At 40.3% G+C, this 13650-nt stretch overlaps 2 protein-coding genes and 1 long non-coding RNA gene across 6 annotated transcripts; 2 read left to right on the forward strand and 1 right to left on the reverse strand.

Annotated features, from left to right (window-relative positions):
* Positions 1-1036: 1036 nt before the first annotated feature.
* Positions 1037-4836, forward strand: LOC115573984 (uncharacterized). Its single transcript, XR_003982398.1, has 6 exons — positions 1037-1239; positions 2344-2400; positions 2506-2546; positions 2659-2733; positions 3339-3395; positions 4069-4836. It is a non-coding gene; the product is annotated as an uncharacterized LOC115573984 (long non-coding RNA).
* Positions 4837-4979: 143 nt separating this feature from the next.
* On the reverse strand, positions 4980-10425 carry mtfr2 (mitochondrial fission regulator 2). 2 transcript variants are annotated; one of them, XM_030405144.1, is made up of 9 exons: positions 10276-10425; positions 8758-8941; positions 8432-8536; positions 7854-7978; positions 7559-7651; positions 6902-7110; positions 6497-6776; positions 6167-6350; positions 4980-5526 (listed from the first exon to the last, which is right to left on the reverse strand). In XM_030405144.1, exons 2-9 carry the CDS (start codon positions 8827-8829, stop codon positions 5482-5484), a joined length of 1113 nt encoding a protein of 370 aa, XP_030261004.1. In that variant the 5' UTR covers positions 8830-8941; positions 10276-10425; the 3' UTR covers positions 4980-5481. The 2 variants fall into 2 exon arrangements, with proteins under 2 accessions (XP_030261004.1, XP_030261005.1); XM_030405145.1 differs by lacking the exon at positions 7559-7651 and having other exon boundaries at positions 10276-10424.
* A 30-nt stretch (positions 10426-10455) lies between these two features.
* armc1l (armadillo repeat containing 1, like) lies at positions 10456-13571 on the forward strand. Of its 3 annotated transcripts, none has more exons than XM_030405147.1 (7): positions 10456-10564; positions 11017-11195; positions 11764-11855; positions 12190-12373; positions 12485-12601; positions 12760-12834; positions 12945-13571. In XM_030405147.1, exons 2-7 carry the CDS (start codon positions 11043-11045, stop codon positions 13137-13139), a joined length of 816 nt encoding a protein of 271 aa, XP_030261007.1. In that variant the 5' UTR covers positions 10456-10564; positions 11017-11042; the 3' UTR covers positions 13140-13571. The 3 variants fall into 3 exon arrangements, with proteins under 3 accessions (XP_030261007.1, XP_030261010.1, XP_030261008.1); XM_030405150.1 differs by lacking the exon at positions 10456-10564 and adding an exon at positions 10604-10702; XM_030405148.1 differs by lacking the exon at positions 10456-10564 and adding an exon at positions 10793-10925.
* Positions 13572-13650: the final 79 nt, after the last annotated feature.

The following is a 13650-nucleotide window of genomic DNA, read 5'->3' on the forward strand; positions in this document are numbered from 1 at the left end:
TGACACTTTGTGATTATATGACAGGTCGGCCACCATCCCAAAGCGTTTTAGGCGATTTTCACACATTTTTTTGTTTGAGCAGTTTCACGTGGGAACTTTTCTCATTCCACATCACAGAGCAGAAGAAAGCATGCCTCTGCTTATGGACAGGAGGCCAGCTAACTAAGCTAACCAAGCTAGCTAACATTACAGTTCAGCTGAGGAGGACTCGAATAAAATTTAAAAATGTACATCCCCTGCTGTCGAAAGCAGAAAGAAAGTAGCTCCTACATGAAACACCACAAAACAATCTTGAGTAACTGGGTCATGATAACTGGAAAGAGACGTAGCTGCAAACTTACTTTTTTAACACTTTGAGCAGCACAAGCCGAGTGCCATCTACTTCCATTACACTGGTGAGAAGGCAGACAACTCACATCAAATCAATCTAGATAGATAAATAGCATGAAAGGTAAGAGAACAAAAAAAATGTTATTATAGTGATTATAGTCAAACTTCAATATGCAACAGACTGACTGATTCTAAACTCAGAATCAGGAGTGAAAAGTGAAGTGAAATCAGACTTTCGTAAAGGCCACAGTTGAGCATGCTCTAAAATGTCACTCCATGGTTGTGCACTAAAATAACAGCATATCTATATCACAGCAGAGAAAAGAAACGCTTGATGACACACTAATTCGATAGTGTGGGTCAAATTGCAATACTTTAACTCTCAAATTCTGCAAAATCTTCCACCACATGTATGTAATGGAAGAGAGGAAACTAGGAAGCATGAGTAATCTGCAACAAGCTAACCTGTCAGCCACTGTGGACAGTCTGCTGATCTTCTAATCTAAGATACTGTATCCAAAGGGGACAAAGAGTGTGACTACTAACAGTTAACATTCTCTAGATTCCCATGAAGGCAATATTTTCTTTTAACATTTACCATTTAGTTATAGCAGGCTTCATAGTTTGTGAGAACTGAAACTGACTAGTTTGCTGATCCTAGCTGAAAATGCAGAAGTTTTAAATCCAGAAGTGGGAGTGCAGAAGTAGTCATTAGTCATTTGTGTCTGTCACAGGCATTTCTTTATCAAGTACTTTGGGTGTTGGCAAGTTTAGACAGACACAGATATCCAACCATTGAGTACAGATATTACCGCAAATTCTCTCAGCCGAGGCAGTGGACCAAGGCAGAATGACAATGATGAAAGGAAAATCTAATCAGTGTTTTGTACAAGGATCCCAGGAAAAGAGGTAAGTTGCGTTTTGCCAAAAATTGCCAGAAATTGAGAGTAAGTTGTCCTTCATGGTGGTGATTTTTATGATTAAAATAATCAGACTCAAAACTGGTCCAACTCGTTGTTACATGTCTTGTAAACAAACTGCTGGAAAACTTCTGCAAGATAAGTCCAAGTAGACTTATTTGGGATTTTGGAGGAGTAGTGTTGTAAAAAGTGAGTCAAGACCAAGTAGTTTTAGTATTTCTTCACGTAGGGACAGAGGTACTTTTCACATCACGTGTTGCTTTTTAACTGAAGAAAATGTTTTTACAAAGTCCGATTCAAATGAAAAATAATATAATTCTAGAATAACATACCAAGAAAGTGATTGGTATGATTATTTAAAGAGCTTCTTAAGACTCTCAACATTGTTGTATGATAAATATTACAATGCTGAATTCAGTATGGAACACTAGCATGGTGACGCACGTCACCATTTGTCACCAGGTTTTTGAGAATGATGGTCTGAGGATGATACTGACCGAATTTGAAGTGTGTGGTGTTAAATCTGTAGGAAGAGTTTTTTAAGTACAAGGTATGAAAATGGGTAATAGTAGCTGCGAAAATCAAAATGGCCAACTTCCCGTTGGACTAAGAGTGCAGGGACGTCTTAGTCAACTGGTCATAGCCAGATTTGACGTCACCACATCACCTCATCGCCATTGCTTTAGTTGTAGAGGAAAGAGCAACATGGCGGGCTTTCCTGAAATACGGGAGCATGTAAGTTTACACATTTTAGGCTGACATGAACATAATCATACAAGTATTTGGTGTAGTATGTAGAAGTACAGCAGTTTGGGAAGTTAGTGTTTATATTTAGAGGTGGATTAACTTTGTGAATTGATCAGAAAGTGTTCGTTTGAAACATTAGCATTGTTAGCATTGTTGAGTATGCCGATGTCAATTTAAGCAACCTGCTGTGAAATAGTACAGTTTGGTATTCTTTGGTAATTTCACAATGTGTTTTCGATGATTTTTGCAGATTTCTATTGAGTGTGGGGAAATAGATTTCTGGCTGTTGTCGTCTATTATGATATTACAGCCATTTTCACCACATGTTCATGAATTTATACTGCAGGTTTCTATCAAGTTTGGTGGTTGTACTGCTCAGATCATCCATACCATTCGGTTAACGGTGAGTTTGCTACCAGAAAGTCAAAAACCAAATATGTCCTTAAATCATGTAACATAGAATTTGTAAATATCTTTCATCATGTGTTTTTGCTCCTTACATTGCCAGACCGCAAATGGGAGGATTCCTTCTGGTGAAGACCCTCAAAGGTTAATATGGTCTTATTGTCCGGTGCACCACACTTTGCATACACAATGCATGGACATTTTTACTTTGGTAACATACCTGTTTATGTTATACTTTGCCTTTTCTCTGATGCAGTTCCCGACCATGTCAATCCCCAAACTGTCACGATCAAGAGACTGCCATGGAGTGGGAGCCTTCAGATAAAACTAGGTAAAGATTACTCGATCTAAGTCTTTTTAAAATCTATTTAACACAGAAAGTGTGTTTCATTGTCCTCTGAATAGTTGTTGCAAAATCTTTGTAAGACCCTACATGCATTATGTAAACAGCTTAATGATAGTCTGTATGTCCTGTATGAGATCCGCGCACCACATTACACACACAGAGATGCACCGCAGTGCTCCTCCTTATCCAGTTAAATAGAAGATTTTGAGATATGTTTTCAGACACAGTCAAAGGAGTTGTCATCATCTTTATTGATCATTTACACTAACACCGATTTCCACATCCATTTTTTTCTACCATATGACCCTAGAATGGCTCTGTGCAATAATTAATATGTTCCTCATCCTCGCACTGATTTTGAATCCAAGAGCATGGATTTACCACATCGTGCACTGTTTAAAAATCTGTTTCCATGGATTTCCCTATCCATTTTTCTTTCTACCCTGTGGCCCTAGAAGTGCTCCTTAGGATGGAGAAGTTTTAATTGCAGAAAAGTATTTTCAGTGTGGTTTTAATATTAGTTTCTACTGTTCACTGTTCATTTGTTTATGAATGACTTACTAAAGGCAGATACTTTGCTCTCCATGCAGCAATGTGGCTCCAACTGACGATGAGATCCCGATGGAGGTAGACTAGCTGGAGCACAGGTATTTCAGTTCTATCTCAACAATTGCTGAACTAGTGATGATGAACAAGATAATCATTTGCTGTTGCACAGTTTTCTGTATGGATTAAAAATAATCATAAGGAACATGTTAATTTATGAGCCTTAAAAATTGTAGTTGGTGGATTTTGTTACTTAAGAAACAGCCAGGATAGCTGTTTTCACCTGTCAGCAGTCTTTATGATAAGCCAAGTTAACTGTGTCTGAGCTACAGCTTCATAATTAACATACAGCAGGAGACTGACTCTTAGCAAGGAAGTGAATAAGCTTAATTCTAATTCAAACTATTACTTTTAATTAACAATTGAGGCTGCACAATCCCTACAAAGATTGTGTTTGTAATCAGAAACTAATTAACTGAAACTAATAATGAGTTTGCTAGTAAGCAAAGTTCAAGTATGGCAACAATATTACCTGAAATTATGAACTGAACTTTATTAATGACTTCCTTCTACATTGAGAGATAAGCATGATACTATCATCTGTTATCAGTTACACTGATAACCACGTATTCTTTGAGCACTCAACTTTCTTAGTCTTTTGTTAACCCTGTCCCATCTTGTATGAAATACTGGGATCAGATTCCAAATAAGCCAAAATTAATTAAGTTAATGAAGTAAAATATTGATAAATTGACTTCTATTTTACTTTTCCAGATCCAATTTCCACTGATTACGACAACCCTTTCTACTTCCTGGGATACAGCTGCCTTAGTATTTATGAATGCCCTCTATGGGTTATTTATTGTCCAAATCCATCCATCCACCAATTGTCAACCGCTCATCCGGAGTCGGGTTGCGGGGGCAGCAGCAAGGCCCAGATTTCCCTTTCCCCGGGCACGGCAGCCAACTCTGACTGGGGGAATCCCTCCACCTGGTCCTAGGTCTACCCCTAGGTCTCCTCCCAGTTGGACCTGCCAGGAACACCTCCCAAGGAAGGCGCCCTAGTGGCATCCTCATCAGATGCCCGAACAACCTCAACTGGCTCCTTTCCACGCAGAAGAGCAGTGGCTCTACTCTGAGTCCCTCCTGGATGGCTGAGCTTCTCACCATATTTGTAAGGGAGACCCCGGCCACCCTACGGAGAAAAGCCATTTCGGCTGCTTGTACCTGCGATCTCATTATTTCAGTCATAACCCATCGCTCATGACCACAGGTGAGGGTAGGGATGAAGATTGACCGGTAGATCGAGAGCTTTGCCTTTTGGCTCAGCTCCCTTTTCATCACAACTGTGCGGTGAAGCGCATGCAACACCGCACCCGCTGCTCCGACTCTCCGGTCGATCTCACACCCTATCACCCCCTCACTCTTGAACAAAACCCTGAGGTACTTAAACTCCTTCACTTGGGGCAAGGACTCATCACTGTTTAAATGTATTGACTAAATAATAATATAATAAAGTTTCTAATGAAGATGTGTAATCAATATATGCTTATGTGTTTGACTGCCTGTATGTTGTCTGTAGAGCCTGCACCACTTCATATCTCTGGCAAGACTCCCTTCATTAACTAAAACTGGATTTAGAGGTTTACTGAAATATTACAAAACATGCAAACAAGAACACCAAAAAAAGTTGATAGTGCATTTTAATAAAAACAAAATCATTTGAAACCGCAGTTGCATAGAATAGAGCAGTGTGAATCTCAATATCCATTATTACCTGGGTTGAGGTAAGAATTAAGGCCACAAAAAGTGACTTTAGAGGCATTAAGTTGTAGCTAGAAGCTACAGTGCCTACCTGCTTATACACATTATGTCCTTTAATAAAATTTCACTACTGTATCAATAACACTGGAAACGTAAGACTCCACTGGACAAAAACAATATAACTGTACCAAAAACCATGTTCACAGCAATAGCTCTGACTAAAACACACATCCAAAACTCCCAACATAGACACTCATTGTGATACAAACTCTCTTTCACAAACAAAAGGACAGACAAAAATAAAAATGAACTGTGAGTCAGTAGCTGCAATTGAAATCAGTTTGTGAGGCACATCTGGGGGAGCTGCAGTTGGGACTGTAAATGAGACGAAATTTTGGGGTGAGAAATTACTATTCAACAGGATCAGAGATGGAGGCGACCCCGACTTCTTCTGATATGGAGAGGAACCTGGAACAGAAGAATCAAATTTACCGACCTTAATACAGTATAAATCTTACAAACTCAGATTTTGCATTAAGATACAAGGACACAATTAAAAATGCTCGTTGCACTGGCCTGGTTATACATCTTTTAGCTGCCTTATGTTAAAAAAAATGTATTTAAATGAATGATTAATGTCAGGTTTGTAATAACATGTTAGAAATATTGTATGGTAACATGGAAAACACTTATAAAAGAAAAGGCATGTATGTAACAGGAAGACTTCACCCAAAAATTAAAAGTCATTATCTACTCACCCCCCCTTTTTTTTTTTATTTTAGTCCCCAAAACTCAGCCTCTCAGCAAAACGGAGTTGAAGCATTTTTTTCAGGTTTAAAGACAAGTTCCCATCTACTTAAGAGAATGATATGACATTGTTTTGCTCCGACTCTCCAGCAAAGTTTTGCTGCTATGATAAGTCAAGTGTCTGCTGTCAAAAGGGTCCATACTGTGGACCACTGAGCCCCTTTAAACGCACTGCACCACACTGGTGATCGTGTTCATTCATAAGTTTGTATGATATTGATTCACAGACCCCTTTGCAATTTTTCTGATATACCATGGAAACAGGTATGTGAGTATGGGGTGCATCTTGCAGAAAACAAACCTTGGGTGTTTCGGGACTGCCGAAAGGTGACAGTTCCAGTGAGTTCTCTTTATCAGAGGAATTGTTATGGCGATGCTGGGCAAACTTTCTCTTTAGTGCTTCAGCAATAAGAGCAGCTGGGTCACTGAGAGATGCTGCACCTCCCTTACTGCGTCTCCTTGTGACTGGTGTGCCTCCTGGTGATCTGGAAAGAAAGGATGGGAAATGCTTTGTCAAGGGACAGAAAACTAACCAGCAGGCAACGAATAAGCACATAAACCATATTTTTAGGGCAATAATATTGGTATTACTATTAAAAATGAACGTGCACCCATATTCTTTCAATCCTACCTCTCCACTGAACGTAATTTAACTTGATTTAAGTCCTTAAGAACATCCAGCATGGAAGGAATCCCTTTAACTTCCAAGCCCGACACAAGGCCTTTCTCGTTCTTCCTGCGCTGACGGATCAGCTCTAATACAGAAGCATTCTCATTGGAGGAGTTTGGACAAAGAGGAGGAGGAGGAGGAGGTGGAGGTGGAGGTGGAGGAGCACCACAGCGAGGTGTCGAGGTAAGAGCTGGAGGAGACATAAGAGGTGTGCCAGGTGCATTCTGGGACTCGATCCGACCTAACAAAATGTAAGAATATGAAAATGTTGTTACATTTGCTTAACTTTTAAAAATAACTCACAGCATTATATGCTGAATACATTTGCATCTTTAGTGAAAAGCTTAAGTCACAAAGAGTGTGGACCTGGAGCCGGAGCAGCAGTAACAATCATGGCAATCTGAGCTTGCAGTTGAAGCAGCTCGTTTTCCAATAGTGTGATCTTCTTCAGGGCGTCTGGATCTGTTGCCTGCCGTACAGATCTGCCTCCTCTCTGGGCTTGATTCAGAGCCGGTCCTGGGTATCTCACCACATCCCGATTTACAGTACTTTGCTTCTGCGGAGGCAAATGGTTCCTATGGAGACGAAATATCAGTTTTCTATTTAGTTTGAACATTTTAAAAGAAGACCAGACATGCACTATATATGCATATACAAAACATAGAAAAAGTCCAATCATTGCTTTTCTTTACAGAGATCAGCATTGTCCTGCTTAGACAGGCTTCCCACAAGTACATCACCGGTTTACAAATACACCCGTGTTTTTATACCAGCCAGAAAGAGAAGGGCTATGTTTTACCCCGCAGCATGAACTAACTAATACACCTGTCTACAGAAAGCAAGCTTTTCTGCTTGCTTCAGGAAAGAAACTTCATGAACTAAAGCAAAAAAAAATGAATGGCTACACACACATTGTGCAGTACAAAAGTGTCACTTAGCTACACTCACCGCTTTTATTATAGTAACCAAAGAAAAGTTCATATTAGAACCTTGCTATCTATGAACACTGAATACAAACATTACCTGGCTGAAACACTTGCGGAGTTGTCTATTGTCTTGTTGTTCCTCTGAGCAGCAGCAGCAGCTGCCAGTGACACCCTGAGCTTCTGCCTGTCTCTGTTCAAACGCTACAGTGGACTCGGATGCATGCGCTCTTTGATTCATCACATTTCGTTAAATATACAAACCAATGTCTTGCTCGTGTCAGGAAGAAATATTTTGTCTGACAAACAGCCTATGTGGTTTCATTCTCTAGTTATTCTACACTGTAAACTTGCACTTGGCAATATTACCTTGTTTGTTTTGTGTCCCTTCTTACCTGGTCTTGGCGAAGCTCTCCCCCTCGTCCTCAAACACCCAGAGTACGTCAGCGAATGAGGGAATGGCTGGTGTGTCCGCAGGGACGTCGACACAACCATGGGGCTTGTAGGCAAGCAGAGGGACCTAAGGACGAAACAGGACGAGGAATGATGACACACTGGGAGGCTGACTAGGTGACAAAAACAACAGAAAACTGCAGAAACTATAAATGATAACATAAAAATAAAACCTGACAAAATTCATCAACATGTGTACATCATTCTGCAGAAAAGGAATATAAGAATGAAAATGAGAAACAGGGAAGTTGCATAACTATAGAACAAGTGAATATCTTTGGTGTGTCTCATGATAAAACAGTCTTAACAATATAAATGAGCACTTGCTAATGACAAAAAAACAGAATTGCTTCTGTTTAGGAATAACTATGTGACAGTTTAATTCAGATTACATATTTTCTTTGTCAGGGTTGTTACATGTAGAAACACATAGATGCACTTAAAAAGACAAAACCATCATAATAAACTGGACTGATTTTGAGTGATAATCTTCAGTCTGTTAGAAAAGTGGAATGGGTACCTGAAAGTGGACACGTGGTTGAGGTGCCAGTGGAAGGTTGGTCCCAATCATCCTCACAATGCTGCGATACTGACCGCACAGCTGACTGTCCCACACTGGAACCAGCTGCAGACAGGACGACACACACACACACACACACACACACACACACACACACACACACACACACACACACACACACACACACACACACACACACACAAATAAGACCTTGGTGAGAAATGCCTTTGGTAAGCCCACTGATATCCCTGGATGCTGGTTTGAGATTCAGTAATATGATCATAACAGAAGTGTGTGTGTGTGTGTGTGTGTGTGTGTGTGCTCACCATATCTGGAGACACTCCAAAGTACTCCAGGACGATGCGCAGCACATCCAGGACATCCTCTAATAAAGACATTGGAAGGACTTTTTCTTTTTGCCAGCTGATGACTGCTGAGCTCCTCTTTCTGCTGACTGACTTCAAAAGAGGTCAACAAGGAATGGATGCCACTAAGTCACATACTTTACACCTGAAGCAAAATAAAGCACACAAGAGAAGAATTGAAAGTTGAAGTTGAAAAGTTGAAGTTGAATTGAAAACTGAGCCACAAAGCTGAGAGTAGTTTTGGAGTAGTTTTTATCGCCTATAAACTACTGCAAGAATTTAGGAACATATGAACCTCAGCTAAACTGGTCTGCCGGTCTCATGCTCACCAAGGCGATCAAATCAGCCCACAATGGTCCAGTTCTTAGAGCTGTTTCTTTTTTTTTCTTCTTTATTTTTTTTAACATGATACTATTGGATTATAAAGAATAAAATTGCATTATGGCGAAAAAACAACACATTTTCTACCTGCTGATACAGTTATTGTCCCCAGACTCAAAGCTAAACCTGAAGAAGCAGCGTTCACTGTCCATACATTGCCTTTTATCACATGAAAGCAACATTATGTAACTTTTATCCTTTATCTAACAGCTTCAAAATCATTTTGATGGCACAGTGTCTTGTGATATGGTGAATGGTGTCTTCATCTCAGCCACTCCACCCGCCTATCACTTGTTTCCATTAAATCGTCTTTTTGAAAGGGGCTATACAATTAAAGGTGCTGTATGTAGAATTGATCACCTGTCCATGTTATAGTCCAAACATAAAAAGAGAGGCATATAACCAGAGTAACCTCTAACTGTAGCTGCAGTTAGCTAGTAAGCTCAGCTACCTGTGCAGTTAGCGGTCGAATCAGCTGACTCTGCCTGCACTGAGGGCATGTTGGTGTTATTTCTTCATATTCTGGTGATAAATTGTTATTTTCTACTGTACGCTGAAATATCTTTAAATGCCAATAATTTACAACAAACATCTACATTTTTGATAATGTACTGCTAAATGTGTGAATTAAACAGCTTTCCGCCTGAGGCTGTACTGGTGAGGAGTATAGCTGTGACTAATAATGAAACTGGAAGAACCACAGGAACAAAAAGAACGGCGCTAAATTCAAATAAAACACATTTTGGATTACAAATATTCTCCTGGCGTCCATTTTTGACCCAACTGTCAAAAGATGTCACCTGGTGGCATCACAGACTGATGCTCAGGGAGGCAGTTGTCTCTTCTTCTTTAGGTTAACGATGGATGCTGACTCGGCCATAGAATCACATTCGGTCGACATAAAAGCAGATGAGTGGATTTTTTGTTTTAACCTTAAGAGTAACCTTCTGTTCAGGGCAGTGCAGGTAACTTCAGCCCGTGCAGGAACCGCAGTGTGTTCCTCTGTTAAAAAAGCTGCATGGCTCATCAAAACTCGGATGCGCGACGCTGGTAAACATGCGGGGGAAAGCGGATAAATATATAAATAACTGTTCTTACCGTACTCGTGTCCTTGTCGAAACGTGCTTTAGGAGCTACATTTGTCCGGGACATTCATAATAACCGCTAACACGAACTGTAACTGCAGATAAACAGTAGTAACTTGCAGTTCCCCTCTGGGCTCCCACGAGTCAGTCAAATAAAGCCGCAGTAGCAAAACCTTCTCTGATTGGCTGGAGAGGCAGAGAAGCCAATAGGAGTGGGCGACTTTAACGCTCGTTGACCAATTGAGTCTCATGAAACGCTTGCACCAAATTTGTATTTCTACACGAGCTGCAACTTTTCCTCGGTAAGAAAACACTGCTACATTTAATTTCACTCCATTTACCACACATTCAGAGCATTGATAGTGTTATAAATTGTAACAACAACGCAGTTTTATGTTCAAACGTTATAACGAAGAAACTGAAGATGTATTTTTTAAAAGGTGGCCACCTTCCTCATTTTTCGAAAGTAGCTAACGCTAGCTTCTTTAGCTAACCAGAACGTTAACGCTCACGCTGCGACTTGACAGGACAACTGAATGTGTCGCCTTTAAACCGATTTAGCCTCGTATGTGTAGTTTTTCTTGCTTAAAAACTTCAAACTGAGACCGTAACAAATAAATGACTATCGCTTCATCGTTTGAATTCTTTAAACATCCGCATAACGTTAGTATATTTTGTTGATCGCTCAACGTTAAACTTTTGACCATGCTAACTGTAAATCCACACTTTAGTAACGTTAACCTCCCGATCTCAGTTTCAGGTCTGGTGAAATAGACAAAGATGATGGATGCACTGTCAGTGGTGAGTCAGCTGCGGGATCTGGCTTCTGAGCCGCAGAACCGAGAGGTTATTGTCCAGGATCAGGGCTGTCTCCCCGGACTGGTTCTCTTCCTGGACCACCAGAACCCAGACGTGCTGTTTGCAACTCTTCAGGTGTGTGAAAGAGGTTGGACTGGGGTGTTAACGTGCTTGATGATACCTTTACTACCAGCTATTTTCCAAGTTTTATCATTGTATTATCTTAATATAACATTTCTTAATGTGATTTCCTACTGTTAGAACAGATAGAAAAATAGGCCTGCAGAGATTTTACAGGTTGTTGTGATAAGTAATCCATCAAAGAGAACATTTAGTTTTTTTTTATTCTTGATTGATTGTTTTGAATCATGATATGAATCATGATATTATTGTAGGGCATGGCCTGAAAATGATATCCCGATATTTTTTGGCCATACCGCGATGAATGATATGTACCTTGATATTTTGAAGCCTATTCACAAGCACTGCATACTTTTTCGGTCTGGGCAACAAAATATTTTATATTTTATATCAAATTGGCCCTTCCTTAATATCAATGTTGCAAAAACATCTATTTACACAGGCTGCTTGAAAAGTAGAAAATGATGCCCATGGTTGTAATGCAGGGCAGCTTGTGTTGATAGGTTAGTTGTAGCATAGCTTTGTATACTTAAATCCATCTTTGACCTTCCTCTGACCTCAGACCCTGCGCTACTTGGCTGAGTTGACCCCCAACATCTCTACCATGAAGAATGAACTGGGTATGATGGTGAGCTTGGAGAACCTTATTGGGAGGTGAGCTGATGTTTTTGTTTTTTTTATTGTCCTTGTGACTTGCTGTCGAGCTGTCTGGAAAGTACTTTCGTGGCATGTTTATGTGATTTTGGTTGAAACAATAGTTGCTTGAACTTTCTGCATTTCAAATTATGGCACATATATATTTGTAGTTTAATTAGCAATACAGAAGAAAGCAGTTCTAAGGTCATATCATGTTGTATTTAGTCACCATAAAACATAGGATTATTGATTAATACATCCAAATGATCAGACTGAAGTGCCATGTAATTTTATAGATAATTGGGTGGTGTTGGGATCAGGCTACATTTAAATATAACATGTCTCCATGCAGGGAGGGACTGTCTGTTGACATCACAGCCTTGGCCCAGGAGGTGTTCAATATTCTGAATGCACCTGCTAATCCCTTGCCACGCACACCTGAGAGGCAGCAGAGAAAGAAATCCCAGTTCTTTATAAACACCTCCAACAAGAAGGCCAAATCTGTCACTCTGCACATCCAGGGGCTGGACAGCACTGTGAGTAGGCTGACTGACACAATCACACACGCGCACTCATACGTTAGCGATTGTTTGTGGTTATTAGGCCAGCAAGGGAACTCATAATAACCGTGTGCGATTCTTATCCAGGACCAGCGAGGCTTGTGTGAGGAGGCTCTCCTTAAGGTCAGAGGAGTGATCAGCTTCACCTTCCAGATGGCTTCCAAGAGATGTACCATCCGTATCCGCTCGGACCTGCCCACTGAGGTAACTCTTGATATATTCACCTTCGGTATTATTGGATTGTCAAAGCCACTGATGAACATGTGGTGCAGGAACTTGGCAAAAGAAAATGGCACACCCAATTTCTGATGGATTTTAATTAATTCCAGTTATCTTTTTGGCCTATGTTTCTTAATTTGCAGAGTTTGGCATCAGCCATCGCTGCCACCAAAGTGTTGTCGGCCCAACAGGTGGTGAAAAACGAGGCGGGAGAAGAGGTGGGTGGTGGTCACAGAGCACACCTTTTGACTGAACAGTATAATATTGAAGTACCAAGAGTGGGTAAACCAAGAAACTAGAAGAATTGTAACTTTTCTCTCCCTTTTAGGTTTTAATCCCTCTAAAGTCTTCCGGAGTGGAAGTGCAGCAAAACTCAGCTATACCAGACTACCTCCCAGAGGAGGAGGAGAGCCCAGAGAGGGAGGTCGACCGAGCAATTTCTCGCACCACAGCGAAGGACACTTCCAGTGGAAGCTGGCTCAACAGTGCTGCCAGCTTCCTCACAAAAACATTCTACTGGTGAGACTGGTGCAAGTTGATTCCCTGAGATCCAGTGACACAGAGTTGTGCTCAAAGAACAGTCCTACTGCTGTAAGTTACTGGAATGGACATTACTGGATGTTACCAATCAGCAGCTTGACATAAATTCTTTTGAAGAACTATAAATTGTCAACATTGTGTTTTACTAATGTGCTCACCTACTCCAATGGAGGCACACTCACATGAAAAATATCTTTTGTCTCTGGACTTTCATAATGCTGGTTTCTATCCAGTATTCTCATGTAATGTAAATATTTTCTGTCAGTTTTTCCAAACTGTCTGTTTTCTCTCTGTGTAAAAAAGTGTTTTAAAGATTTTTGCTACTTTTCTCTAAAGTTGGAAGAGTCTTTTTCAGTATATCCTGCTGTAGATGTACTGGTTTATGCTAAAATAAATCTACAAAATATCACATGTATTCATTGTGTACTGTAAATGTTTTCATTATTTCCTCTGTGCTTTGGATAAAGAGAAGTAAAAAAAAAAAAGATTACAAT

This window comes from Sparus aurata, chromosome 22, assembly GCF_900880675.1.
Source record: "Sparus aurata chromosome 22, fSpaAur1.1, whole genome shotgun sequence".
Lineage (NCBI taxonomy): Eukaryota > Metazoa > Chordata > Actinopteri > Spariformes > Sparidae > Sparus > Sparus aurata.

Bases quoted from the DNA above. Each gene is read 5' to 3' on its own strand.
- mtfr2 (XM_030405144.1), bottom strand. From the start codon at position 8,829: ATGTCTTTATTAGAGGATGTCCTGGATGTGCTGCGCATCGTCCTGGAG. The intron at 7,979-8,431 runs GTACCCATTCCA...TTTCGTCCTTAG, and splicing joins AACCACGTGTCCACTTTCAG to GTCCCTCTGCTTGCCTACAA. The intron at 6,777-6,901 runs GTCCACACTCTT...ACATTTTGTTAG, and splicing joins TACTGCTGCTCCGGCTCCAG to GTCGGATCGAGTCCCAGAAT.
- armc1l (XM_030405147.1), top strand. From the start codon at position 11,043: ATGATGGATGCACTGTCAGTGGTGAGTCAGCTGCGGGATCTGGCTTCT. The intron at 11,196-11,763 runs GTGTGTGAAAGA...CTCTGACCTCAG, and splicing joins TGCTGTTTGCAACTCTTCAG to ACCCTGCGCTACTTGGCTGA. The intron at 12,835-12,944 runs GTGGGTGGTGGT...TCTCCCTTTTAG, and splicing joins AAAACGAGGCGGGAGAAGAG to GTTTTAATCCCTCTAAAGTC.